Genomic DNA, 22,107 nt, shown 5'->3' with positions numbered 1-22,107 from the left:
AGCGGCGGCGCCGGGGAGGGACGGAGGCGGCGGCGGCAGCAGCACGTGCCGCGCGGGGCGGCGGTTGGAGGCGGCGGCTGAGGTGCGGGGCGGGCGGGAGCTGGGGGGGGAGCGGGGTGAGGCGGCAACGGCCGCGGCGGCAGCAGCCTGCCGCTGCTGAGGAGCGGGGGTGGCGGGCAGGCCGGCCGGCCGACCTTTCCGCCCCCTGTGGCCGGGTCCGTCCCCCCCCCGCCCTCTCAGGCGGCTCCCGCACAGCGGCGCCGCTCGCCTGGACCCGGCGGAGACGGGACTGCGGGCGGGAGCGGGACGGAAGGGCGGGGGGGGGGCGCGGCGGGTAAGCGTGAGCCGCCGCCTGCGAAGCGCGTCGGCATGGGGCGGGGGGGGGGTTTACTAGTTTCAGCGTTACTGGGTTCCCTTGTGCTCGAGGTATCGGGCAAAATGAGTTTTTCCTTCTGATATTTTGCACGTGGACATCAGACTGCTTAAGACTTTCTGTGAGTGGATGCACAGTTGCGTTTCCCTTCGGCCGTCCAAGCCCTTCTTTCAAGCGGTAGATGTGAGATCTCCTCCTTGTTCTTCTAGGGCTGCACTTGTGTGGGGAGGAAAAAGCTTGTACCCAGTTCATAGAAGCTACCGACCACTCGCCAACATGGTCGTTTTCACATGCAACGTGTGTGGAGAATCTGTGAAGAAAGCACAAGTTGAAAAACACGTGAACATCTGCAGAAACTGTCAGTGCCTTTCTTGCATGGATTGTGGCAAGGATTTCTGGTAGGTAAAGGACGGGAAATAGCCTTGCTCACTCTGCAGTGGTTGTCACAAATACAGGATTTTCCTATGGTGTATTAGAACTAACTTTGGAGATTACTGAATAATTTGTATTTGTATTTAAAAATTCTACGTGTTTTTTATATAATTTCAAGCTTAATCATCCAAGTTTGAACCACAAGGACAAACTAAACCACACAGTAAACAGAGTTGCAGTTTCTTCTTTTACAGTTATAAGTGACAATGCTTTCAGCTTCTGATCATCAACAACTGTTACTTATTCCGCTACTGCAGAGAGAGATTGGTGATAACATCAAAAATTCTGAATTTCGTTGTCACTTCTCAGAACTTGGAAGAAAGCAGTGCTATCTGCTGTCGAAATATAAGTATATGAATTTGCATAAGAAAATATGATTGTCCTCAAATAATGATTATATTTCTCAATACTTCACTGACAAAAGATTGAGATCTACATTACTAATTCCTTTTGGGGGGCACTTACACATTGGTCAGAACTACGCTACCACATTAGTATATCTATAGGAATTAGGTTTTTTGCAAGCGTTTTTCACCTGCTTTTCTAATTTTAAAACATGTCAATGTGAGTAGTAAAACACAGATACGCGTTAATAGCTGTGCATACATTACATGTACAAATGTGCATAAGTTATAGCATCATTAAGGAAAGAAGTAGTATGCTGAAGACTCCGATCTGATTTTGTAAATCATAAATTTTCGCTGAAGGCTGTAGCATGACAGAAGTGTCAGCAGTCTCATAAGCATGTACTTTAAGCACATCAGACTTTACTCATATGAGCGTTGACAGTGTTAAGGTTTAAATGATAGATGCTACCATCTGTTACTTCAGTTTGTTGATTACATAAGTCTTGCATAGTTTGAAGGACTGAAACACTTCAGTGAACTACAGTTAAGAATCTCCTGTGTTCAGGGGTGACGATTATAAGGAACACGTGAAGTGTGTAAGTGAAGACCAGAAATACGGTGGAAAAGATTTTGAAGCCAAAACTAACAAAGGAGATGCTAAACAACAGGAGTGGATTCAGGTAAGGTTTGTACTATATACAGATATGATAAATAACTATTTTTTATAACTGTTAAAGACACAAGAGAGGCTATACTGGATCAAACCAGAGATCTATTTTTCCCAGTATCCACGGCTTTCTTTTGGCAATTGCTTGGTAGGTCTGTTGCTTATCCTGGTAAGAAACTCACCTTTTGTTTGGTTTGAATCTATCTCTTACTAGTTTGATTTAATGTTCCCTAGTTCTTGCATACAAAGAGGCATTGATCATTGTCCACCCTCTTCATGCCACGTATACTTTTGTAGATCTCTGTCAGGCATCTCTCCCCATCTCGTAGTCTCTGTTCCAGGCTGAAAAGTCCTATCCTGCTCAGTTGTTCTTCATATGTGAATTATATTTTTAGTCCTCTGAAGTCTTCCCAGTTCTACTGTATCCTTGTGAAATGAGGTTACAAGAACTATGTACACTGTTCAAGATACGGATGAACCGTAGATTTACTCTGCGTCATAATGATGTTTTCTGTGTCCTTCTTAATTACTTTCTTACTGATTTGTGTCAGTTGATTTACTTTTTTTTTTTTTTTTTGACTGCTGCTGATCATTGTGCTGGCATTTTCATGGAATTGGCTGTTTTAACCCCAAGATCTTGTGTCTAAGCCCCAGTGATTGACTTAAAGCCTGCCGTTTTAGATGTGAAGTTAGGATTCCTTTTCCTATGCATGCTGCTTTACATAAATTTGTGTTGAATTTAATTCACCTTCTTATTACTTAGTCACTCATTCTCTTAAGATCTTACTGGAATTCTTCACAGTCCTCAGCCTGAGTAGCATATCATCAGGAAAATTTTCCTGCCCTCTATTCAGATACTTTGTAAATACGTTGAACAGCAGAGGCCCTAGCATGGATGGAAATGTCTCCTACCCCTTCTGTCCTACCCTTCAAGTAGTTACTTATCCTACGCAAGAACCTACCCTCTTATGGCTGTTAGTTTTCTTTAAAGGTTTTAGGAAGTAACTCTCAAAACACATTTTTAAAACCCCATTAGATATAATTAGGTAGATACCTTTATCCATGGATTTGTTGGTTTCTGTCTCGTATAGAACACCAACAAAGTACTAAGCTACATGTATGCTCAAGGCATGTGAATAATACCATCGAAGTCAATCAGTGCCATTGTTGAGATTGAACATTGTTTAAGTACATTGTTCAAAGGCAGTATGATGTGAATGCTATTGCTTATGAAAATTGTTAGCCTTCCTCAATAGTAAGTACTTTCTACACAGAAAAGTGAGGGATTATTACAGAATGTCCTTTTCTGGTAGTCTTAACACGTCTACAAAACCTTTCAGTAAACAGATTTTCAGAAGTACAGGAAAGCTCTCCAGTGGACACACCTTTAAATATTGGGAAGCTCTGAGCCTTTTTTCCCCCACAAGCAGCAGTGCTGTTAAAGTAACTGCCATAAGGCCCTGGCCTAACCTCCTCTGTTCTCTTGTGCTGGCACTTGTAGCGTAGGAATATGTCTGAGCTGTTCGTACAGGGATTAACGGTTGTTGAAGCTGGCACTGCTGCCAAAAGAAATGCATGTCAAACTGTAGCCTCAAAGTTAGCCTGATTTTTCACAATTAACTCCAGAAGTTTGCAAAAACCAATTGGTTGACTATTGCTTTTCTTAATGCGAGTCTTTTTCACGCTGCAAGAATCTCCTATGTGATACAGTTACTTTACTTTTAAATGTTTTTATTACAGGTTGTAACTTGTACATCAGAAAGCATTGGTGGGCAGTCCTGCTTGCCTCCGCTTACTATATACGTATAAATATTTATATAGATAACATTGACGCATCTTATGATCTGTGATAAAACCAAAGGTTAGTGTTTTTCCTGTGGGTATTGAGCAGTTCTTTTAAGCAGGCTATACAGGCTGTGGGGACTGGGTGATTTCTATCCAATGTGTTTTCGACTTGCGTACCTTGCATGTATCATTTGATCGTTGTGCTGCTTTGCTGATTTAATTCTGTTTTTCTTCATTCAGAAAATTCATGAAGTAATGAAGAAGCCAAACATAAGCCCTAAAGTGCGGAACATTCTGGAGCAAATGCGTGTCTTTGATAATATTCCAAGAAAAAAAGTAAAGTTTCAGGTATGTTTTAATAGAGATTTGTAGTAATCCATGCAGTAAGCTTAAAAATACACTTTCTTAGCGAGCACCACTCTCTTTTAACAAAGTCGGGACAAACTGCTTATTTGGGCATTGGTAAATAGATGGTGTAATAGCTGAGTTTCAAATAGGCAATGTTTGTAAAATAAATCTCTTTGCTTAAAAGGACTCTGTGTGCCTTTTTAATTAGGTATTAAGGCAGAGACTCAGTATTCAAGCTTAATCTCCATGTGTAGGCTTGTTCTTTTTTTAATACCTTTCTTTTTTTCCTATTTGCAATTTCTATTGAATGTCCAAATTCTTAGACATACTTTTAAAGGATTCTTATTTCTGTGGCTTTGTTTTTTCCTGGTAAAGGCAAGATATTGTTTTGAGAGTTTTCCTGTTGCTCAGTGTTCTGACAGAATCTCCCACACTGCATGCTTCACTAAACTTTGCATCACAGCCAAAGCAAATTCCAAATGTTTCATGTGGTATCAGTAAAGAATTACTGACAAGCTGGCCTTTTTTTTTTTTTTTTTTTCTTCCTGTTCTGTGCCTCAGATTGTGAGGCTGAGAGAAGATCATGATTGCTTCCAAAGCACTCACATAGAACCTAATAGAGCTGCGGTGAAATTGCTGCTAGCGAGCTGAAGGTTAGAATACTTTTCTACAAAATTAATGTTCTAAGCAGGGAAAGTGATATTGTCAAGAAGCCTCTTTCTTTTTTGTAAGAATGTTGCAGTGGAAGATGAAAAGTTTTTGCAGTTAACTGTTCCAATTTACTAAGGCAGCTTTCCTGGGATTTTCATTGCAATGCAAAAATCTTTACATTAGGTTTTACTTAGAATCCCACATTCCTGAAAGTTGATCTGTTGCTGATAGTGTGAGCATATTATCAGTAGAAATTTACTGCTTTGTTCTCATTTTCAGCAGTAACTCCTGCAGTAGCCCCAATGACTTCCAAATGTTTGCATTGACATATTTGCTTAAATTTTACTTTTCTGTAATAAACTAAGGTATCCATTTAGGAGCATGACCATTTGTCCAGTACACAAATAAATAAATAAGATCAGATCCTTAATGTTTTAACTCATGGGAACAGTCAGAAGGTTTGGTAGGACATTAACATAACCAGCTGTATTCAAAAGCTTGAGGATTATCTTTTCCATGTATTTACCTCTGGATTACTGTTGGTGAGGCAATTGAGAAGCACGGTATAGCCTCGCAACAGTATGCAGGCATTATGGAAGACCATTTAGCATAGATGTTTAAGAGATTCATAGAGACTAAACATCTAACCAGATCTTAATCAGAAGAAGTGATTAGATTCTTAAGTGAAAAATAAAACCAAGAACCAAATGTAGGGTAATCAAGAAAAAAATCAGAGATGCACCTTTTCAGTTATTGTTGGTTTTTTTCCTGCACAGAATTGGATGAAGAACAGTTTGAGAATTACTGACAGCACTTTGCAAGACCAGGTGTGGGATATTTTCTCTGAAGCAACCAGAAACGTAAGTTAAGTTAGAGGTACAACATCGTACAACAGGAATGCAGTCAAAAATGCTGGAAGGAAAACCTTTCAGACTCCCTTTGTAGATGTTAGCAGAAATATTGTCTCCCATTGTTACAGTGGATTATGTTATAATGTAATATTCCTAGGCTAAATTGCTAATTTGTGAACATACTGTTGCTGAAGTAGTTATGCATACTGGGCAGGTTGTGATTAAAAACCTGGACACAGTGACACGATTGTGACACAATAATCAGAAGGCTAATTTAACTTTATTCTATGCTATTAGTACATAAGGAAAGGGAAAAACACTACTTCTATCTTTGGTTCCAGTCTTTCACCACGCACTAAGAAGGAATAAAATGACGTCTTTTCAGAAGTTTATTGGCCTCAAATTTGTGTGTATTGGAGTGGGAAATAAACAGCACCTGGTTCACCTATTTTATTAGTGGAGAGACATGAGATCCTTCAGTTTGTGGTGCAAATTCCTCGCACTTCTGTGTCCAAATCGTGGACTCACACTGACCATTTTTCTCAGTGCCTGATTCTTTGCTATTTCAGTACTAGTTTAGCATGTTTGGGTAGGGTGTTGTTTTGAATGTTTGTTCGCATCTGTTACTGCTACTAGAAAGCTGTTACAGAAGCTTATTTTTCTGTTGATGTAAAGATGCTCTCCCCCTCCCCCCAGCTTCTTTTGAGGAAGAGTGCAGGCATAGCTTTGACATTAATCCCCTGTTGATCATGATTCATGTTCCTGATTTGATGATTCCAGTTAAATCTATTTGTAGTTTTTCTGAACAATCCAAATATAAGAGCCAGGAGGGACAGAAATACCTTTTTTTAAAGGATATGAATATAACATAAACTCTGGGCACTGAATTTCAAGTGCCTTGTCTTGCTGGAACATTAATTCTGAGTCGATACAACTTAACTAAAGTCATAAGCAGTTCCCTCTTGATTTAAACTGATTTTTTAAAAAAAATAAATCTTGACTCTGAACAATTATTTTATTTAAACACAAGTAAACAATTTACATTTTCCACAGTATATAGCATTAAAGTAAAATATATAACAAAACTTTATTGCTCAGATCATTTCAACGCACCTTGAAGAGATCTTAAAAACATCTCAAGATAGTCTTTGTAATACATACCTTGAAGCATATGTACTCAAAGGAAGTTCTTAAGTGGAATTTGAATTGAATTGAAATTACTCTTTACAAAAACATGTTGGTATTAAGTTCCTTCTATAAACATGTATTCTCTTTCTAAATAGCCACATTAACATTTCAGTAATTGTATTTCGCTTGTAATTAATAAAATTAAAGTCTAATTTAAATATAAAAATGTGCATTAATATATTAATTTTTCTACAAGAAATTTATTACAAGCCCAGGAACATTAAAAGAAACCCAAGTATGATAAGGTGAGAAAAGTACAATTAAAACAACCAGCAGCACCTTTATTGACATCATGCAATAATAGTTTGTTGTCCCAGACATATCCCAAGACAGGAAACTGGATGGCAAAGCTAAGATCATTATTCAAGGTCCATGTATTTGGGAATAGGTTCTGTATCTTGCTGTAATATGCTGTATTTTTGTCTGCGTAAATCAAAGAGTTGTCTCTCCCTTAACTTAATTATGTTTAGCAAATATGTTAAAAAAACCACATAGACAATTATTTCAAATAGAAATTATATATGTTGTAAGATAACATTTCTTCTGTGATGTTAAGGTAATTAGCATTTAGGCTGTTAAGTTAAAAGAAGAATCAGCCACTATTTAGCACTATTTCTCAGGTAACTGGTGTCACCATGTGTAAGCAATTTTATTGAATTCAGGATATTAGTGTTCTTCATGAATGATGTAGCAGAGAAAAGTTGCAATGTCAGAAAAGGCATGTAAAAATTGTAATAATCTGTCTTTCAACAAAAGATTTCAAGTGAAAAAGAACAAGACAAACCACAACAGAAGAAAGAGCGACAGTCTGCAGAAACTGGGGAAAAAACAATGGCAGAAGAAAATGGAATTACAGATGATAAAACTGAGAGGAAAAAGAATAAGAGAGAACGAAAAGGAGAGAGACAAAAGAACAAAAAGAAGGAGAAAAAAGACTTGAAATTAGAAAACCAGTCAGAAGTAAAAAAGAGTAAAAAGTCCAAAAAAGGAAAGGAGAGCTTGGAGAATGAATTTGAAATAAATGGAAATGGCCATCAGGGTGAAACAGAAGAGGAAACAAATGTAAAGAAACGCAAACATAAACATGCAGAAGGTATCCATCCTACACCTTTCTTGTTTGTTTTCAAGATGCTTTTTTTCAATGCCTTAAAGCTCAATAATCTACCTAAGTAGAATTTTTAGAGTAATAAGTTACATATAAAAATTAGATTATTTTTTAACACTGTGGTTGCACAGTCCTTTTATAGAATCTGAACCTCTTAGCAAATATAAGCTCACATTACAAGAACAAAAACTTTAAGTCACGTCAGAACTTTTCTTCTAGTTTTATAATTTTTTTGTGTATGTTTATCCAATTCCACCTCTAGAGGAACCTCATATCACAACAAAGAGAATGAAAACTGAAAATGTTTCAGAAGACATGGAAACAGAAAACACCAACGGCAATCAAGAAAATGTGGGAACAGATAAAGGTATTCTTAAAGGGGGAGTTTAGATAGTTACAAAACTATTCTGCAAAAGACCTAGTGCATAATATAAATACGGTGCTTTTGCAGCAAGCCATGAAATAAATTGTGCTTCAGTATACATATACGTATGTAAATTCAGTATGTGTATCTGTTCCAGAGTAAGTAACCTGTGCTACACTTAACACCTGATGCTGAATTACTTCTGTCATTTGTTGCTTCTGCTGGGCTGGCAACCTTTGGCTACACTTGCCTTCACTGGGCGGTGAGGAATTTGACATGTTTGTTTCACCACAGCAGGTCTCTTCCCCGCTGCCATGCACATTAGCCAAAATAGAGGAAGAAGGGTAACAGCTCTCCTATCTCTTTGTATCTCTTGTATCCCCATTTTTGCTCAGTGCATCGTAAATTGGACTTCAGCTGTGTTGGACCTTCATTTATGCTTAAACCTGTTTATGCCTATCATCCAACACACTATTACTGTTGGGGAATGTCTGTACTTGAACATACAGATTGTTTATTTGGAAACTACCAAGTAATGACCTCTGAAGTGGGTACTGTGTGAAATTGCCTACCTGTGCTCTAAGGGTGAGGAGGCAGGATTTTCCCAACTATTTCTGTATTATGTAAGAGTTGCTGCTTAATAGCTGAAGCACACAAGTTAAGTAAAAGCAATCCTGACCGTAGTTGTTCAAGTAGTATGTTGGTTGTTCATGTCTATCCTATTATGATCTTCAGAAACAGCCTACCTGACTTTATGCGTAAGACACCCTGCTGTTGTAGGGTCAGTAAGATAACAACTCTTGTGGTAGCTGAACTGGTTCCAAAATTAGGAGATTTAAGATCTGGTTCCTACTAGAGAAGAAAACCTGGAAATACCTAATTTTACTAATGATGTTGTACACCTAATTATTTTCTAGGTAAATTCAACTGGAAAGGAACCATCAAAGCTGTTCTGAAACAAGCTCCAGACAATGAAATTTCAATTAAAAAACTAAGAAAAAAGGTACTGTACAACATGGGGGTTTTTAATCTCCTTTGGTCTTATGAATTGCTTTCTGTAATGCTTAAGTTCATAAAATCCTGGCCCACATAAACAAAAAGTTTGACATTATTTAACAGAATGTAAATTAACAGAATGTCAACTGAAGGACATGTTCTTTATTGCTTACTGGACTACACAAGAAATTCAGTGCTAATTCTGCAAAGGAATAATAGCGTAATAGATTCCATGCTACTTTTAATACAGTAACATGATTGTATTATTGCTTAAAGTGGAATCATCTTTACTAACTCAAAACCGTTTCTCTGTCTTTGTGCAGGTTATAGCTCAGTATTACGCAATAGCTGGTGAACATCACAAATCACAAGAGGATATTCTAGTTATATTTAATAAGAAAGTGAATAACAATCCTAAATTTAAAGTTTTAAAGGACAAAGTTAAACTCCTGAAATAAGAGTTCGCATACTTTTGATAACTTTTGCATTTTAATCTTGCAGACTGAGTCAAATTCTACTGTCAGCTGTACAAATATCATGCATTGGTCTCAATTTAAATGTGTATGTAAGAGCAGAATTTAACTTTTAAGACTGGATTCCTCTTTTTCTAGATTTATCACAGAACACTTTCAGATATTTTATTTTTTTGATTTTATGGAAAATGTATATTTTTTGGTACAAGTTTTAAGAGGCATTGAAAATAATTGCTGCCTATTGTATTAAAATTGTTCTAGTAATGGACATAATTCATAGGCATGAATGTTTATCAGGACCTGGGTTGTGTGGCTTTTTGCAGAAAGTGTTTTAAGAGCAAATAGGATTTTCATATTCAAAAACCCAGCATGGCATAAATGTTTTGTTACACTGAAATTCAAAATGGTATCCCCTTTACGCACTGTAGCTAGTATATGCAGGCTTTAATAACCTGTTAATTCTGTGTTGTAAAATGCATAATTAAAGTGTCTGTCAAGTTTGTGTATGTAATATTGCACATTCAGTGAAGATCTGAAGACTGAGTTACCTGTATATGCATAGCTACTGAATGTTTTCATTAGTAATGCAACTGACTTCAATATAAGTGGTCACATGGACTAAAAATTGACTGATGAAATAAATTATTTTAAAACACCACCATAAATATAATAAATCTTGCCACTTTATGATTGTATAGCAAATCCACAAATTATACAAAATTTGAAGAGGCTGTTATATTGCAGCCAAAGAAACAATGTAGGCAGGCCAGAAATCTTACACATATGTAAGAGACAGAGTTACCTGGGGAAAGTTTCTTGGAAGTTTATAGGGTTTTAATCAGATGCAATATAATTCCAGATAGGGAGTTTCCTACCATGAAGTAATTGTTAAAAACAGTGGTAGAAAGCCAGTGAAGATTTCTTGCAGGAGGTGGCTTGGTGTTTTGGAAAATTGCATAGCGATTTCAAGCAGATACACTTTTATAGAACTCCATAATGAAAATATCTGAATTTATAGAAATACTGAATATATTAAAAGTATAAATATGAAAAAATTAACTGATACACTGGGTCCAGTTTTTCTGAGTACATATTTGTCTTGTTGATTACAAAAGTTGCAATAAAAATACCTAATAAATTTAAGATCTCTTTAATAAGTGTTTGTTGTTAATTCATGAAAATGGCTTTGGAGATAAATAGAATAAAATTTATTTACAGACATGGAGAAACTCTGAAAAGTTGTTTGAACATATTTCAAAAACTTAGATTCCTTTTTTTTTGTTTTTAATTTAGGAAAGGGCATATAAAAGAATAAGTCCTTGTCAGTGAGACTGAAATTAAGACAGTGCTGTTAACCTTTTCACTCACTGTATTTATTTTACAACAAATATTGTTACATTAAGATCCTAAATAGTTTTGTTACAGTAATTGTTAGAGTTTTTTTGTTTCTTTGTTTGTTTAGAATTAATTCCAAATTATGCCATTCTCTTATACTTTTCATCTTCCATTGTTGTTGACCACAGCACATTTGACACATGTATAGAAACATTTGGTGAAATTTTGCTGATGATCTCCTAAGTTCTTGTGATGACAGCAGCAGTTATGGGCGCAGTCAGCAGCTGCTGCAGTTGTGGCGGCTAATTCTGTGCCATGCCTTCATCCTCCTTTCCCTGCCCTCAAACTAAGACCTAACCTTTCTCTCTATCCTGCGCTTCAAAACGCCAGTCCCATGCCCACAAGCCAGGATGGTCTTCCTGCTGTCTGCCTCCAGCCTCATCAGCCAGCTGGTCCCAGCTGCCTTGTTGTGGGAGCCTATCTTGCAGCTCAGGTCAGTTTCTGAACAGGGCAGCAGAAGGTCGCTCTGCCCAGTGAGTTGTGGAGTAGCAATACTGGCCATACCACTGTTGGCAACCTGCATTACACACACTTTTTTTTCATAAAGGCCTACTATTTTCTTGACATGCTCATCAGCTGCATGTTTTTTCCTTTTTCAAACTGGTAAGGGCAGTTTGGATTGTTTCTGGTATGCATTTAACAGTAAATTTTCACAGCAAATTCTTACTTTGGAGTGTGCAAGTTATCCTTTACAGCTTGGGGGAATGACAGTTTCTGCTCATGAAAAGCATCAGCTTTTTCTAATCTACAGACAAAGAAGCTGATCTATATCAGATGGAAACAAGAGTCTAAAAGAACCTCTGAAGTTGTGCAACAGTTCTTTTTATTCAGTCTAACATAACCAGGTACTTACTTGCTTCCTGTCATTGCAGAGTTCTGGTGTCTGATGCTCAGGGTTTACTTCAGTGATCACTGAACAAAGCAAAGCAGCAGACTAAATGTTCAGAAACATGACGCATCGGTTTAAAGCTGAAAATACAGAATAATACTGTAGCAAATCAAAAGTATGTAGATGAGCTATCTGAGTAGGATTTGACCTTGGCATTTTTTCCTGCAGTAACTTGTGATTCTTAATGGTTCAAATGCCTGACTTCCCCTGTGCATTGCCATGGTTGTGCTAGTAGTGCCTACGTGGGGTTGTAAACATGACTTTTGCATCTTATTCTTCCCCTCTCTGTGTAAAGGGCAAAGCAGCACCAGCTGCCATTCAGGTTTTTCCTAATGATTTGGCAGACGTGGATCAAATTAATGCCTCTTTATTGATGGTCACTAGTGGGAGTCTACTGTGAGTAAGTCCTGTTACAATTACAGTAGTATTACCTCATTATACATCATTATAGTAGTATTACCTTTTCCTAGTCTGTTGGCAGAAAGAAGGGTCAGGGGGAGCAATATGCTTTGTAGGTATATTTTTCTTTCTGAAGTTCCTGGAAGTACTGTAGTATGGTAGATGAGTATGCCTCTAATTACTGATGACTTCAAGTGCTACTGAAGTCCATGTATAGTTGCATTATTGACATGCAGCTTTCCAGTAAAAAAAAAAAAGACGACCTCTGTGTTTTTTTCATTAGATGATTAATAGATTTCTCAGAGGACTGAAATTGGCTTTTCCACTTGCAACAGATTTCAGCTTTAATTTACTCCTTGCAGCTAATGATGGCTCAATCAGATTGAAGTTACCCTGTTCTTTAAAACTACCAATTTAGTGGTAATTGTTTCAGAGGGAGCCATAATCCCTTGCAGACCAGAATATTTCATGAAGACAGAAAAACAGTAATTTCTATCTAATTTCTATTTGGTGATTAATCAGCATATTTACCAGTGTTTTTTTTAAATCGCATGGATCTGTTGCAATGAAGTTACGTATCTTGGATGCTCTTTTGTTTTTAAGTTAGGGGGAGGGTGTACAACCTTAAGATTTACCAAATGCAAGCAGGCAACAGTATCAATTTACCTGATTGCATTCAGAGAGTGTGTATTATTTTAAAATTATTATTCCAGATGGTATAAGAGAACAGCAAGGCACAACTCACAGTGGTAATGTGGAAACTTGCCGAGCACCTGCTTGCAGTTTAATTAATATGTTCGTTAAGCATTATTATCTGATCCCAGCTTCTAGGTCAGGTGATTAATTTGATTGAACAGCTCTTAAGTCCTCAATTGAGTGACTTTGGGGTCTCTCACTTTCAAAAACAAATGACGACAGGACTGACATCCATCTGTGCATGCAATGTATTTGAAGAAGGAAGATCTAGCTCACATTAATTGCAGTGGTTCTGGGTGTTGTGCATATGCTGACTGCGTGACCATCATCCCTCCCTTTGATCTATCTTTGATCATCAAAATCGACTACTGCAAGCAGTTGCCCTTGATGCCAAGTTTGATGCCCATGGAAATTTAGCTGACATGATCCACAACTGACGTTTTAAATACATTTGACAGCAGCCACATAATGAACCAGAAAGTTCGTCATCTTTGATCTAGGTTCTCAGCAGCAAAGTCAATCAATCAGGGTTATGCACGGACAGGAAAGTTGCGGGTGCCTTCATCAAGCACACTATATATATATATGTAGTACAGAATATTTAAAAGAATGTCATGACTACCATGTAGCCCTTTATGTCATCCTTTTATCTGACTGAACAGCTATGGTATTGGAGTTTCTTTTAATAGCATGCCAGCATACTGGGTTTGTGTTGCTATAGAGGACTTTATCTACTGAACCATCAAGTTCACTTCTTGTACCATTTGGTCATGAAGCCATCAAAACCACATCTGAGTAATGAGTTCAGTTGTGTACATGGGAAAATCTGGCAAAATTTAGCACATATCGCAGTCATATCATTAAACCAAAACCAAACCCAACAGCAAACCTGAGATCACTGATCTGTTGCAGACCCTCAAAATCAAAATGACTGGCTTATACTTCCATTTTTTACTCTGATATCTTTCTGATTCTAACAGTTCTTATCTTTTGGTATATGAATTGCTGTGCAGTTCAGATAACATCAGTATTATGCAGGTCATTAAAATAAGACTTAAGTCTTTGCACATTAAACAAAAAACCTGATGACCTGCAGCATCTCAAGTTCTTTAAACCGGGTATTTTTAAAGCATCATCACCTTTCCCACTTTTTTTTTTTTCCTGTGCTTTCAGGACAAAGGGGCATTGCTTAATGTTGATTCTGCAGTGTGGCAGAAACATATGGCTGATGGACATATGTTTTTTCTTGTGTTTTTCTCACTTGCAATCAACCAACAGTAATATTCAGAAAGGGACTTTATTACCTTGCAGCTGCCATGCTAGATTCTGAGGAGAGAGAGGGAGTCCTTCCAAACTTCTGCAGAAGCAGAAAAGCTACTGTAAAACATGCAACTTAAAAAAAGAGATAAGGTAGCACAAGTGTGAATTCTATTTTGTGCATTTCCTAGTTTAATTGCATTACTTTATACCATTAAGGCTAGTATTTTAATATAGTTTGTACAGATAGATCTCAATAAATGAGAATGTAAATAGAGTTCTGATTTTACTAGCAAGAGCTGGGTATTTAAGTGTTACAGTATAAAAAAAGTCATAATATTAAATCTTTACTTTGCAACTACATATTTTACACTTGTTCTGTTTCAAATTGAGATGTGAAAACAGATAAAATTGTTAACAATTTACAGTTTTCCAGTATTCATTCACTACTGTAACGACAGGAAATTTTTTTGTTGTAACATGGGTCAGGATACTGAAAAATTAGTGCAAGAGTATGCTTGTATAAAGCTTCACTTAGCATTTAACACAAATTAACAAAATCATGCGGAATTTTTTTTTCCCACAAATTATATGTTTAGCAGTCATTGTTAATGTCAACAGTCACAATAAATTTTTGAGAAACCATCAGATAATAGTAACATAGCATTACAAAATGTTCCAGAATCTTTGTTTTATTGACTTTCTGAACAGCAGAAGGTATCTCCATAATAAAATATGCCTTATTGTTAAAATTTTCTGTTCTAAAATAGTGTCTTAGAACTTGAATGTCTTGGTGGCAGGGTGGGGAAGGAAGAAGTATTGTAAATTAGAAAATTGTTTAAAGCTAGTGGCTTTCTTTATGAGTATAGCATAAGCATTTAAGCAGGGAGTTTAATCACTGAAACAAAAAAGCTTCAAAGGACGGCTACTTATTTGTTGTGCTCAGCCCTCCACTGTACCGGTGCATTAGAGTAGTTCATTCTGCCTTCTCCCAGTGAAAACCGATCCTCCCACCTGGTGCTATAATCCGATTGCATCAGTACAATGTAGTCAGATCCCGACATGAGTAGTGGCTTACAGCTGATGACCACAGGATACAGAGACCCAATACATGATTTCATTCAGAAACTTTTAAAGCTGTAACACTCACCCTTATTAAGGAAAGAAGAGAGCAAATATTAAACTTTTTGTGCGAGATAAGCAAAAAAAGGCATATTGTTCTATCCATTAAGCTGTATTCACAGGTTACAAGATATCTCAGTTAATATATTCAACATTTATCCCTTTCTTCTCCTGATTTAGCCTTTAAGAAAAAACAAGAATAAGTCCTCTAACTTTCTTTTCTGCTCTGTCAGCCAAGAAAAGCAGCATATCATGTTTCCCATTAGTACTTTTACAGGAAGTGTTATTTTATATTGAATTCTAAATTTCACTTGGACTAGAGGAAGTTTTAGTAGTAACTTTTCTTTGCACTTGTTAAGATACGATTCCTTTCGCACCTGTAACCTACTGCTTTTCTTTGCACTTGAGATAAAATTCCTTTTACACCTGTATCCTCATGCTTTTACACTCTCACAGGGTAAGGGCTGAAAAACCTTCAAAATTTTGCTTAGATTGGACTTTTTTTCTGCAAGACCGCAGATCACAGAGTTTAGTCCTTTCTCAAACACATCTTCACCTTATTTTTTATTTATCCTTCCCTTCTAAATTTATTCCAGAAGACTTAGAATTGTCCAGTCTTGAAACAGACTGTTTTACGTTTCTCATTAGATCTTTTGCATAGAAACTGCCCTTGCTACTCAACTCCGTATCTGAGTTACAGCAGAAGTAAAATAACTGATTTCCTACATAAGTAGTTTTGTAGTTCCTGAAATGACTTGAAAGTAAAGAAAAACAGAAATTGTGTCTCTGTATGCCTACCCATTAAACTATTATTCTCAAACTTTTAGGTGGAATGCATTACTACTGAATTAGTATCAAAATCCTAATTGAGGCCTAATTACAGAGTCAAGCTCAACTCTTACATGTATTTGTTTTATTAGAAAAAAGGTGCTTTTAAACATACTGAGATCTTCCACTCAGGCAGCATGAAATCCATCTGAAAGTATTCAGGTCACTACATCTCATTTAAGTGACGAACTGAATGAAAAATAACACCAGAATTTCACCTGCATTGCAGATGGCTCAAAACCTGTGATTTTCACTCCTTCGTTCTGTTCTTTGCCGTAGCCATGTAATGAACTCTCACAATCCAGCCTTTAATATATAAATACAAAGCATGAAGTGCACTTTTATACATTTGATTTTCTGAAATCAAGACATTTCAAGGCCATCTTTTTTTCAGATGGCCTTTGATTCTTGATGATGAGAAGGAATTCAAGGGGGAATACACAGCAATTGACCCTGTATAGTATCCATGCATGACAAAAGATAATGTTTTTCATGGATGATACAGGACCAGAATTTTCTCCTAGACTTTTCTTTCTTACCGTTAAAGCAAGTGCTTCACTTACTGAAGCCAATACTTTGTGCCTGCATTTCTGCCTTGCACTTCTAAATCAATTGCCAGTATAAAAGCTTTTACTGAATTGTACAGACATCTCTTAGGCTTAGAGCGCTTTATTGATTTTTCTTTTCCCCCATCTATCCATTCTACAATTTACAGACATTTTATGGACTGTTTGTTCCTACAGTTTCCTTGTCTTACACCATGAAGTATGTTTCCTCTTCCTTTCTTGCTGCTACAATTCTGTCTCACCTATCTTTGAAAGTTCAGCTTTTTTGGTGAATTTTCAGAACTTAAGTGGTTTCAGAGGTTAGCATTGGATAAGTTTTCTATATGAAGAAAAAATATTAACTCAGTCTATGTTCTTAAAGACCTGTTCATGTTAAGCAGATTAGCCAAAACGGGAACAGGAATTGTACAACCATCCTCCAGCTAAAATTTCAAATCGAGGTATTGCTGAATTTAGTTTTCATACCAGCAAACATCTTTCTCTCTTCCTTTCTCTCTCTGACAGTATAGCACTCTGTCAGTGTTCCCTCTAACTCTGTCGTCCAATTACAATACCAGATCAAAATATATGAAAAATTGACCCTACAGGATACATAAGCAGTAATGGACTGTCAAGGACGATGGTAAAGAAAACCTGCTTATAAACCTGAATGAAGTGTGTAAGACCTTTGTTTCATGTTTATTTTTTTCAGGACTCCACAGAAAGATTATGCAGGCAAACAGCATGAGCTGAATTCCACACTATATACATCAGTGAGATGCTCCTATGCTGAACACATTATGAAAATTATCTGTACTTTGTAACAGTGAGGTCCACGTGCCCAAGCAGCTTTTTGTCCCTGCTTCATTACAGCAGTCAAATCACAGGCAGTGGGGACACTAGACCATCTCCAAAACAATAGTTAATATGCTAGCACAGCCTAAAAAAATGCTAACCTCTATCAATACAGAAATAAAGCGTCATGCCTAAAGAGAGCAATACTCCTGTAGAGCAAATGTTCGATGAATAATAAACTTGAATGCTCATTCCCACAACTGATAGTCTTTCCTGTGTGAATTAGATCTGTGATCTTCATTATTCCAAAAAACCCCCCAAACTTCAGGATGTTCCTAAATGCCCTAAGTATGAAATTCTTGTCGTATTGTTACAAATGTGTGGTTGCACAGAGTTTTTCCTCAGTGAGGAAATCAGTTTCAGTAATTCCCAAGTGTTCCCTTTCCCACCCACCCACATCTGGTCATTTGTTTTTGCCTCTCCGCCACCCCCTGCATTTTTTTCAGGCTTTTAAAACCAGATCAAATCCTCAAACTGAGCGGTATTATATACCACTACTAGGGACTCAGTAGTCAAGAACAATTATAGCTGGAGTATTGCTGCCAAGTGCTTTGTATCATTAAACTGCAGTCTTAGGAAAACATTTTGAGAGCCATTGTACTCCCTAAGAAAGTACGCATAGTTAAGTGAAACTAAACTCAAGAAATTATTTAGGAGAGAGAGTAGGAAGATTTGCTTAGCAACTTCTAGGAGAATGGCTTGTCCAGATTTATTTCATGGCTTTTGTTTACACATTTGAAGATCCAAGCTGTAATGAACAGTCTTCTCATTTTATATTCTTAATGCCTATTATAACAAAAGGCAAGAGTCAAACATTGACGCTACCTAACATTTTTAATCAGCACAATTGAGGGTGTTGAAATGGTCTCCCATCAAATAGATACTTCAGATTAAAGTAATGTTCTGGACCAGCTACTTTTTTGTAATTTGCAGACAACCTTGAAGGTGAAGAATAACATACCTAGATAAGTCAGATGACATTATGTGATGCGCTCTTTTTCTGTTCTCTTAGATGCCCTCTTCACCTTTTTAACTGCCTTTATATTTTCTGCTTTCTTTTCCTTCATGAAGTTCAAATGCTTGCATGCTTATATATAGTGCATTCTTGGTATCAAACACACTATTATATGTATTGTTTCCTTCCTAAAGGGTCAATTCAGGGCTGCACTGTAATTTAATACTCGCATGAGAATTCAACTTGAGTTCAATAGTTTGTATATGTACCACATTCAGAGTTGATTGAGTTTTAACCTTCAGCTGTTTTTCAGATTTGCATTAAGTTATTCATACCAAGTGCTTTTAAGTCCTTTGGTGATTTTTTCCATTGTACTGAATTTAAAATAATTAAAGGAATGCTAGATGAAAGCAAGAGAACTGTAGTACTATTTGAAGGCTTTTTTCTTACCTGGATGACTGAGACAATGCATTTACTTTTTCACTCAGTGTAAGAGAGGATATGCAATGCTTTACTCCAAGAACAACATTTGGAAAGGATTGACACCTCTACCCATCCCCTTTTACTCCTTATAGTGGAAGATCAGCAGCAGATTACTATTCACTTTAGTATTTCTTAGTTCATGAACAGAAAGCACAGAGTATATTGCACAATTACTTCTCAAAATGAAGAATATGTGTACACTGTAGCCAACCTCCTTCAGCTAAAAATGAACATATGGAGAGAGGAGCCAGCCCTACTTAGATAAGAAATGAAGAAAATTCCAGTCAGGTCTTTTGTGAACAGACTACATTTGGGCCCATTTAACTATTGACTTCTGTCATGGGGAAAAAGTTACGAATATTTGCTAGAATACTAGAAAACTAATTTGACTTTCTAGAAGTGAGAATTTAACTGGGAAGTCTAATTCTAAAATTTATATGTACCCAGTCAAGGAATGTAAAAAGCTACCACTTGTGTGTGTCGTTAAGAGTTACCTGTAATCAACATAAAAACAACTAATCAGTAAATAGCAAATACTCAGCAAGCAACATGAAAATTAATTTTAAAATATCCAATTAGATTGCAAATTTCACCCTTCATTTGTTACTGCAAAACCTGAATATTTAAACACATTCAAATAACTTACAAAGCATTCTTTCTTATTTAAAAGAAAAGAACACAAAGTTGTTGAAGCTACTTTCTGAAAATGTGGGAAGAATTCACGTTATGCAAGAGACCAGGAATACATTTAACAAAAAACACTGCAAACTGTACCCTTTGTACATTTCCTTCACAGAATCTTCAAATTCACAATTCCTTTCATAGACTGTTAACTAAATTTATCAGATCAAGTACCACATTTTAAAATACTTGCTAACATTTCTGCAGGGATTAAACTTTTACTTGCAAGAATTAATTACCCATAGCAGGCCCGTTGTTTAGATGCTTTAATTATGTTGTTCCTTTTGTAACAGTCTCAGTTCAGCTCCTGATCGTTATCTACTCTTTAACAGATTAATAATTTCTGAATCAGAGAAGCTCTGTGAAAAGATCACAGAAAACATCTCAGCTCTACAAACACTGAATATGGTCTAGGTTAAGGTCAATAGTGAGTCAGGGAAAGGAAGCTCTTATTTCAGCTCTTTGCACAATACCTACTCCGTAGGTAAACAGGAGTCTTCAGTTTAGTAACACTAACAGATCTTAACCTTTCCAAGCATACATATTTATTTAATTGCTATGTTTAAATCAAAGATATTTCCTATGAATAGCTTTTGCAAAGAAAGTACAAGAAGATTTCCTTTGTTTCTTATTTGAATCACTAGCATAAAAGTGAAGGCTGAGGTAATCATTTCACTCAAAGGAAATAAAACAAAGAAACCTCTATTTCATCGCTAAGAAAGCAGAGCTCAGAGGCTCCCACAAGCTGTTAACTTCAAAATACTCAACCGAACTAAATAAAAAATAATCACCGTAGTCACTAAGGACTATGATGTGGTTGGCCCTTACGTGAGACGTTCTAAGGCTGGAAAAACAATTTCTACTCACTATGACATGGCTCACATGAAATTTAGATGTAAATGAAGGCCCGGCTTTCTGCAGAGAAAAAAAAATATTAAAAAATTGTTCCATTCTTGTATCTTTTAGGCTGAATTTACTCAAAACTCAATGCACAGTAATAAAGAATAACCAGAACCCTTGCTTTTCTTGTCCCTAGAACCTCACTCATCTATAAAACAGACGATAGGATATTTAGGAAAATATAGTCATTTTTTTCCTGATAAATTATTGTTAGCAGCCCCTTTGTGAAAAGATAACATCTCCAGGTAGATTATACAACACAGTGTAACTACATATCAGGTTACATGACAAATGAAGAGCCAGTGCTGTTTTTCTTCTAATTGTAGAATGCACTGATTAAGTCAAATTCTCCATTACTTCAGCACCTACAATTGCAACCAAATGTAAGAAAAAGTGGTGATAATTAAATAAATTGAAAAAACTTAGTCTTATGTACTTTTAGGGTTCATCATTACACTAGTTAAACTGATGTACGTCTACTGAGTTAAACCTGCTATAACACTGTATGAATTAGACTATATATGCAGAAGATCTATTATTTTATTAAGATTTACCCCAGTTTTTTTCCACCCATTTCAAAGGGCATTAGTTATTCAACAGGTTTAGAATTGCTTAAAAACAGTGCAGTTCAGATCAAGTCTAGCTTGTACCCTGATTAGCTTCTACCAATTAGTTTCTACCCTTAGGATGGCCTGACATATTTTAAGGTTTACTGATAAAATACATAATTATTTATCCGCAGCCTACATTCCATGCTTTTTGCTTTTCCTGTTTTCTCAACATGAAACTACAGAGGAAGTATCTGCAAAGCTTCTATGTTGATAAATGCCACACAATATGCAAAGAATACACATGGTAAGTGAAAATTTGACATATTTCTCATACTCACTGTTTTCATGCAAAATACTCAGATTGCCTTCTAAAAGGAAAAGTATAATCACGTTATTAAATGTTTGGGTTTTGAACTTTAATCTATATATAACTAGAAGGACTATAAATTTGATTTTGGTAAATAAAGCCCACATACTGAAATTATTTTTTTCCTTCAATCTACCATATAATAATCTGAGCTTTTATTGAATATTTCTACATTTAATTACACCATAAAGAAAAGCAGGTGCCATATGGGACAGGTACTTCCATTCTGTAGTCAGTGGGATTTTTGCCTCAGTAGGAACATTATGCCACACATGATTTTGTCCAAGAAACCACAGGATTTGTAAGTACTACACGTATCATCTAATTAGCCTAATAAATCATTACTATTAGAAACAAATTTCAATTTTAAAAGCCATGTTACTTATTCAATGAGCACACCCCAAAGGATACAGTATATATATTCACAGCATTCTTACAACCACCAGACCGAAGATGAATCTGTCAATATAATTTAGTAGTTTTGAGTTTGTCCACATGAATAAACGAGAAAGCAATACTAATCTAGCAAGTCTCAAGGTTTTGTTTGCAGAAACGCACTGATGTGACTTTTTATCTAGTTATGCAGAATTCAGCTACAGAGCTG

General features: G+C 36.5%; 1 protein-coding gene across 1 annotated transcript; it reads left to right on the top strand.

The window, feature by feature from the left end:
- The first annotated feature begins 23 nt into the window (after positions 1 to 23).
- On the top strand, positions 24 to 10,737 carry LYAR (Ly1 antibody reactive). Its single transcript, XM_052780482.1, has 9 exons — positions 24 to 82; positions 583 to 771; positions 1,718 to 1,832; positions 3,845 to 3,952; positions 5,380 to 5,463; positions 7,399 to 7,735; positions 8,010 to 8,114; positions 9,029 to 9,114; positions 9,431 to 10,737. Exons 2-9 carry the CDS (start codon positions 650 to 652, stop codon positions 9,563 to 9,565), a joined length of 1,092 nt encoding a protein of 363 aa, XP_052636442.1. The 5' UTR covers positions 24 to 82; positions 583 to 649; the 3' UTR covers positions 9,566 to 10,737.
- Positions 10,738 to 22,107: the final 11,370 nt, after the last annotated feature.

This window comes from Harpia harpyja, chromosome 2, assembly GCF_026419915.1.
Source record: "Harpia harpyja isolate bHarHar1 chromosome 2, bHarHar1 primary haplotype, whole genome shotgun sequence".
Classification (NCBI taxonomy): domain Eukaryota; kingdom Metazoa; phylum Chordata; class Aves; order Accipitriformes; family Accipitridae; genus Harpia; species Harpia harpyja.
Note: the sequence above shows the minus strand (reverse complement) of the source record. Positions and strands in the feature narration are given on the sequence as shown.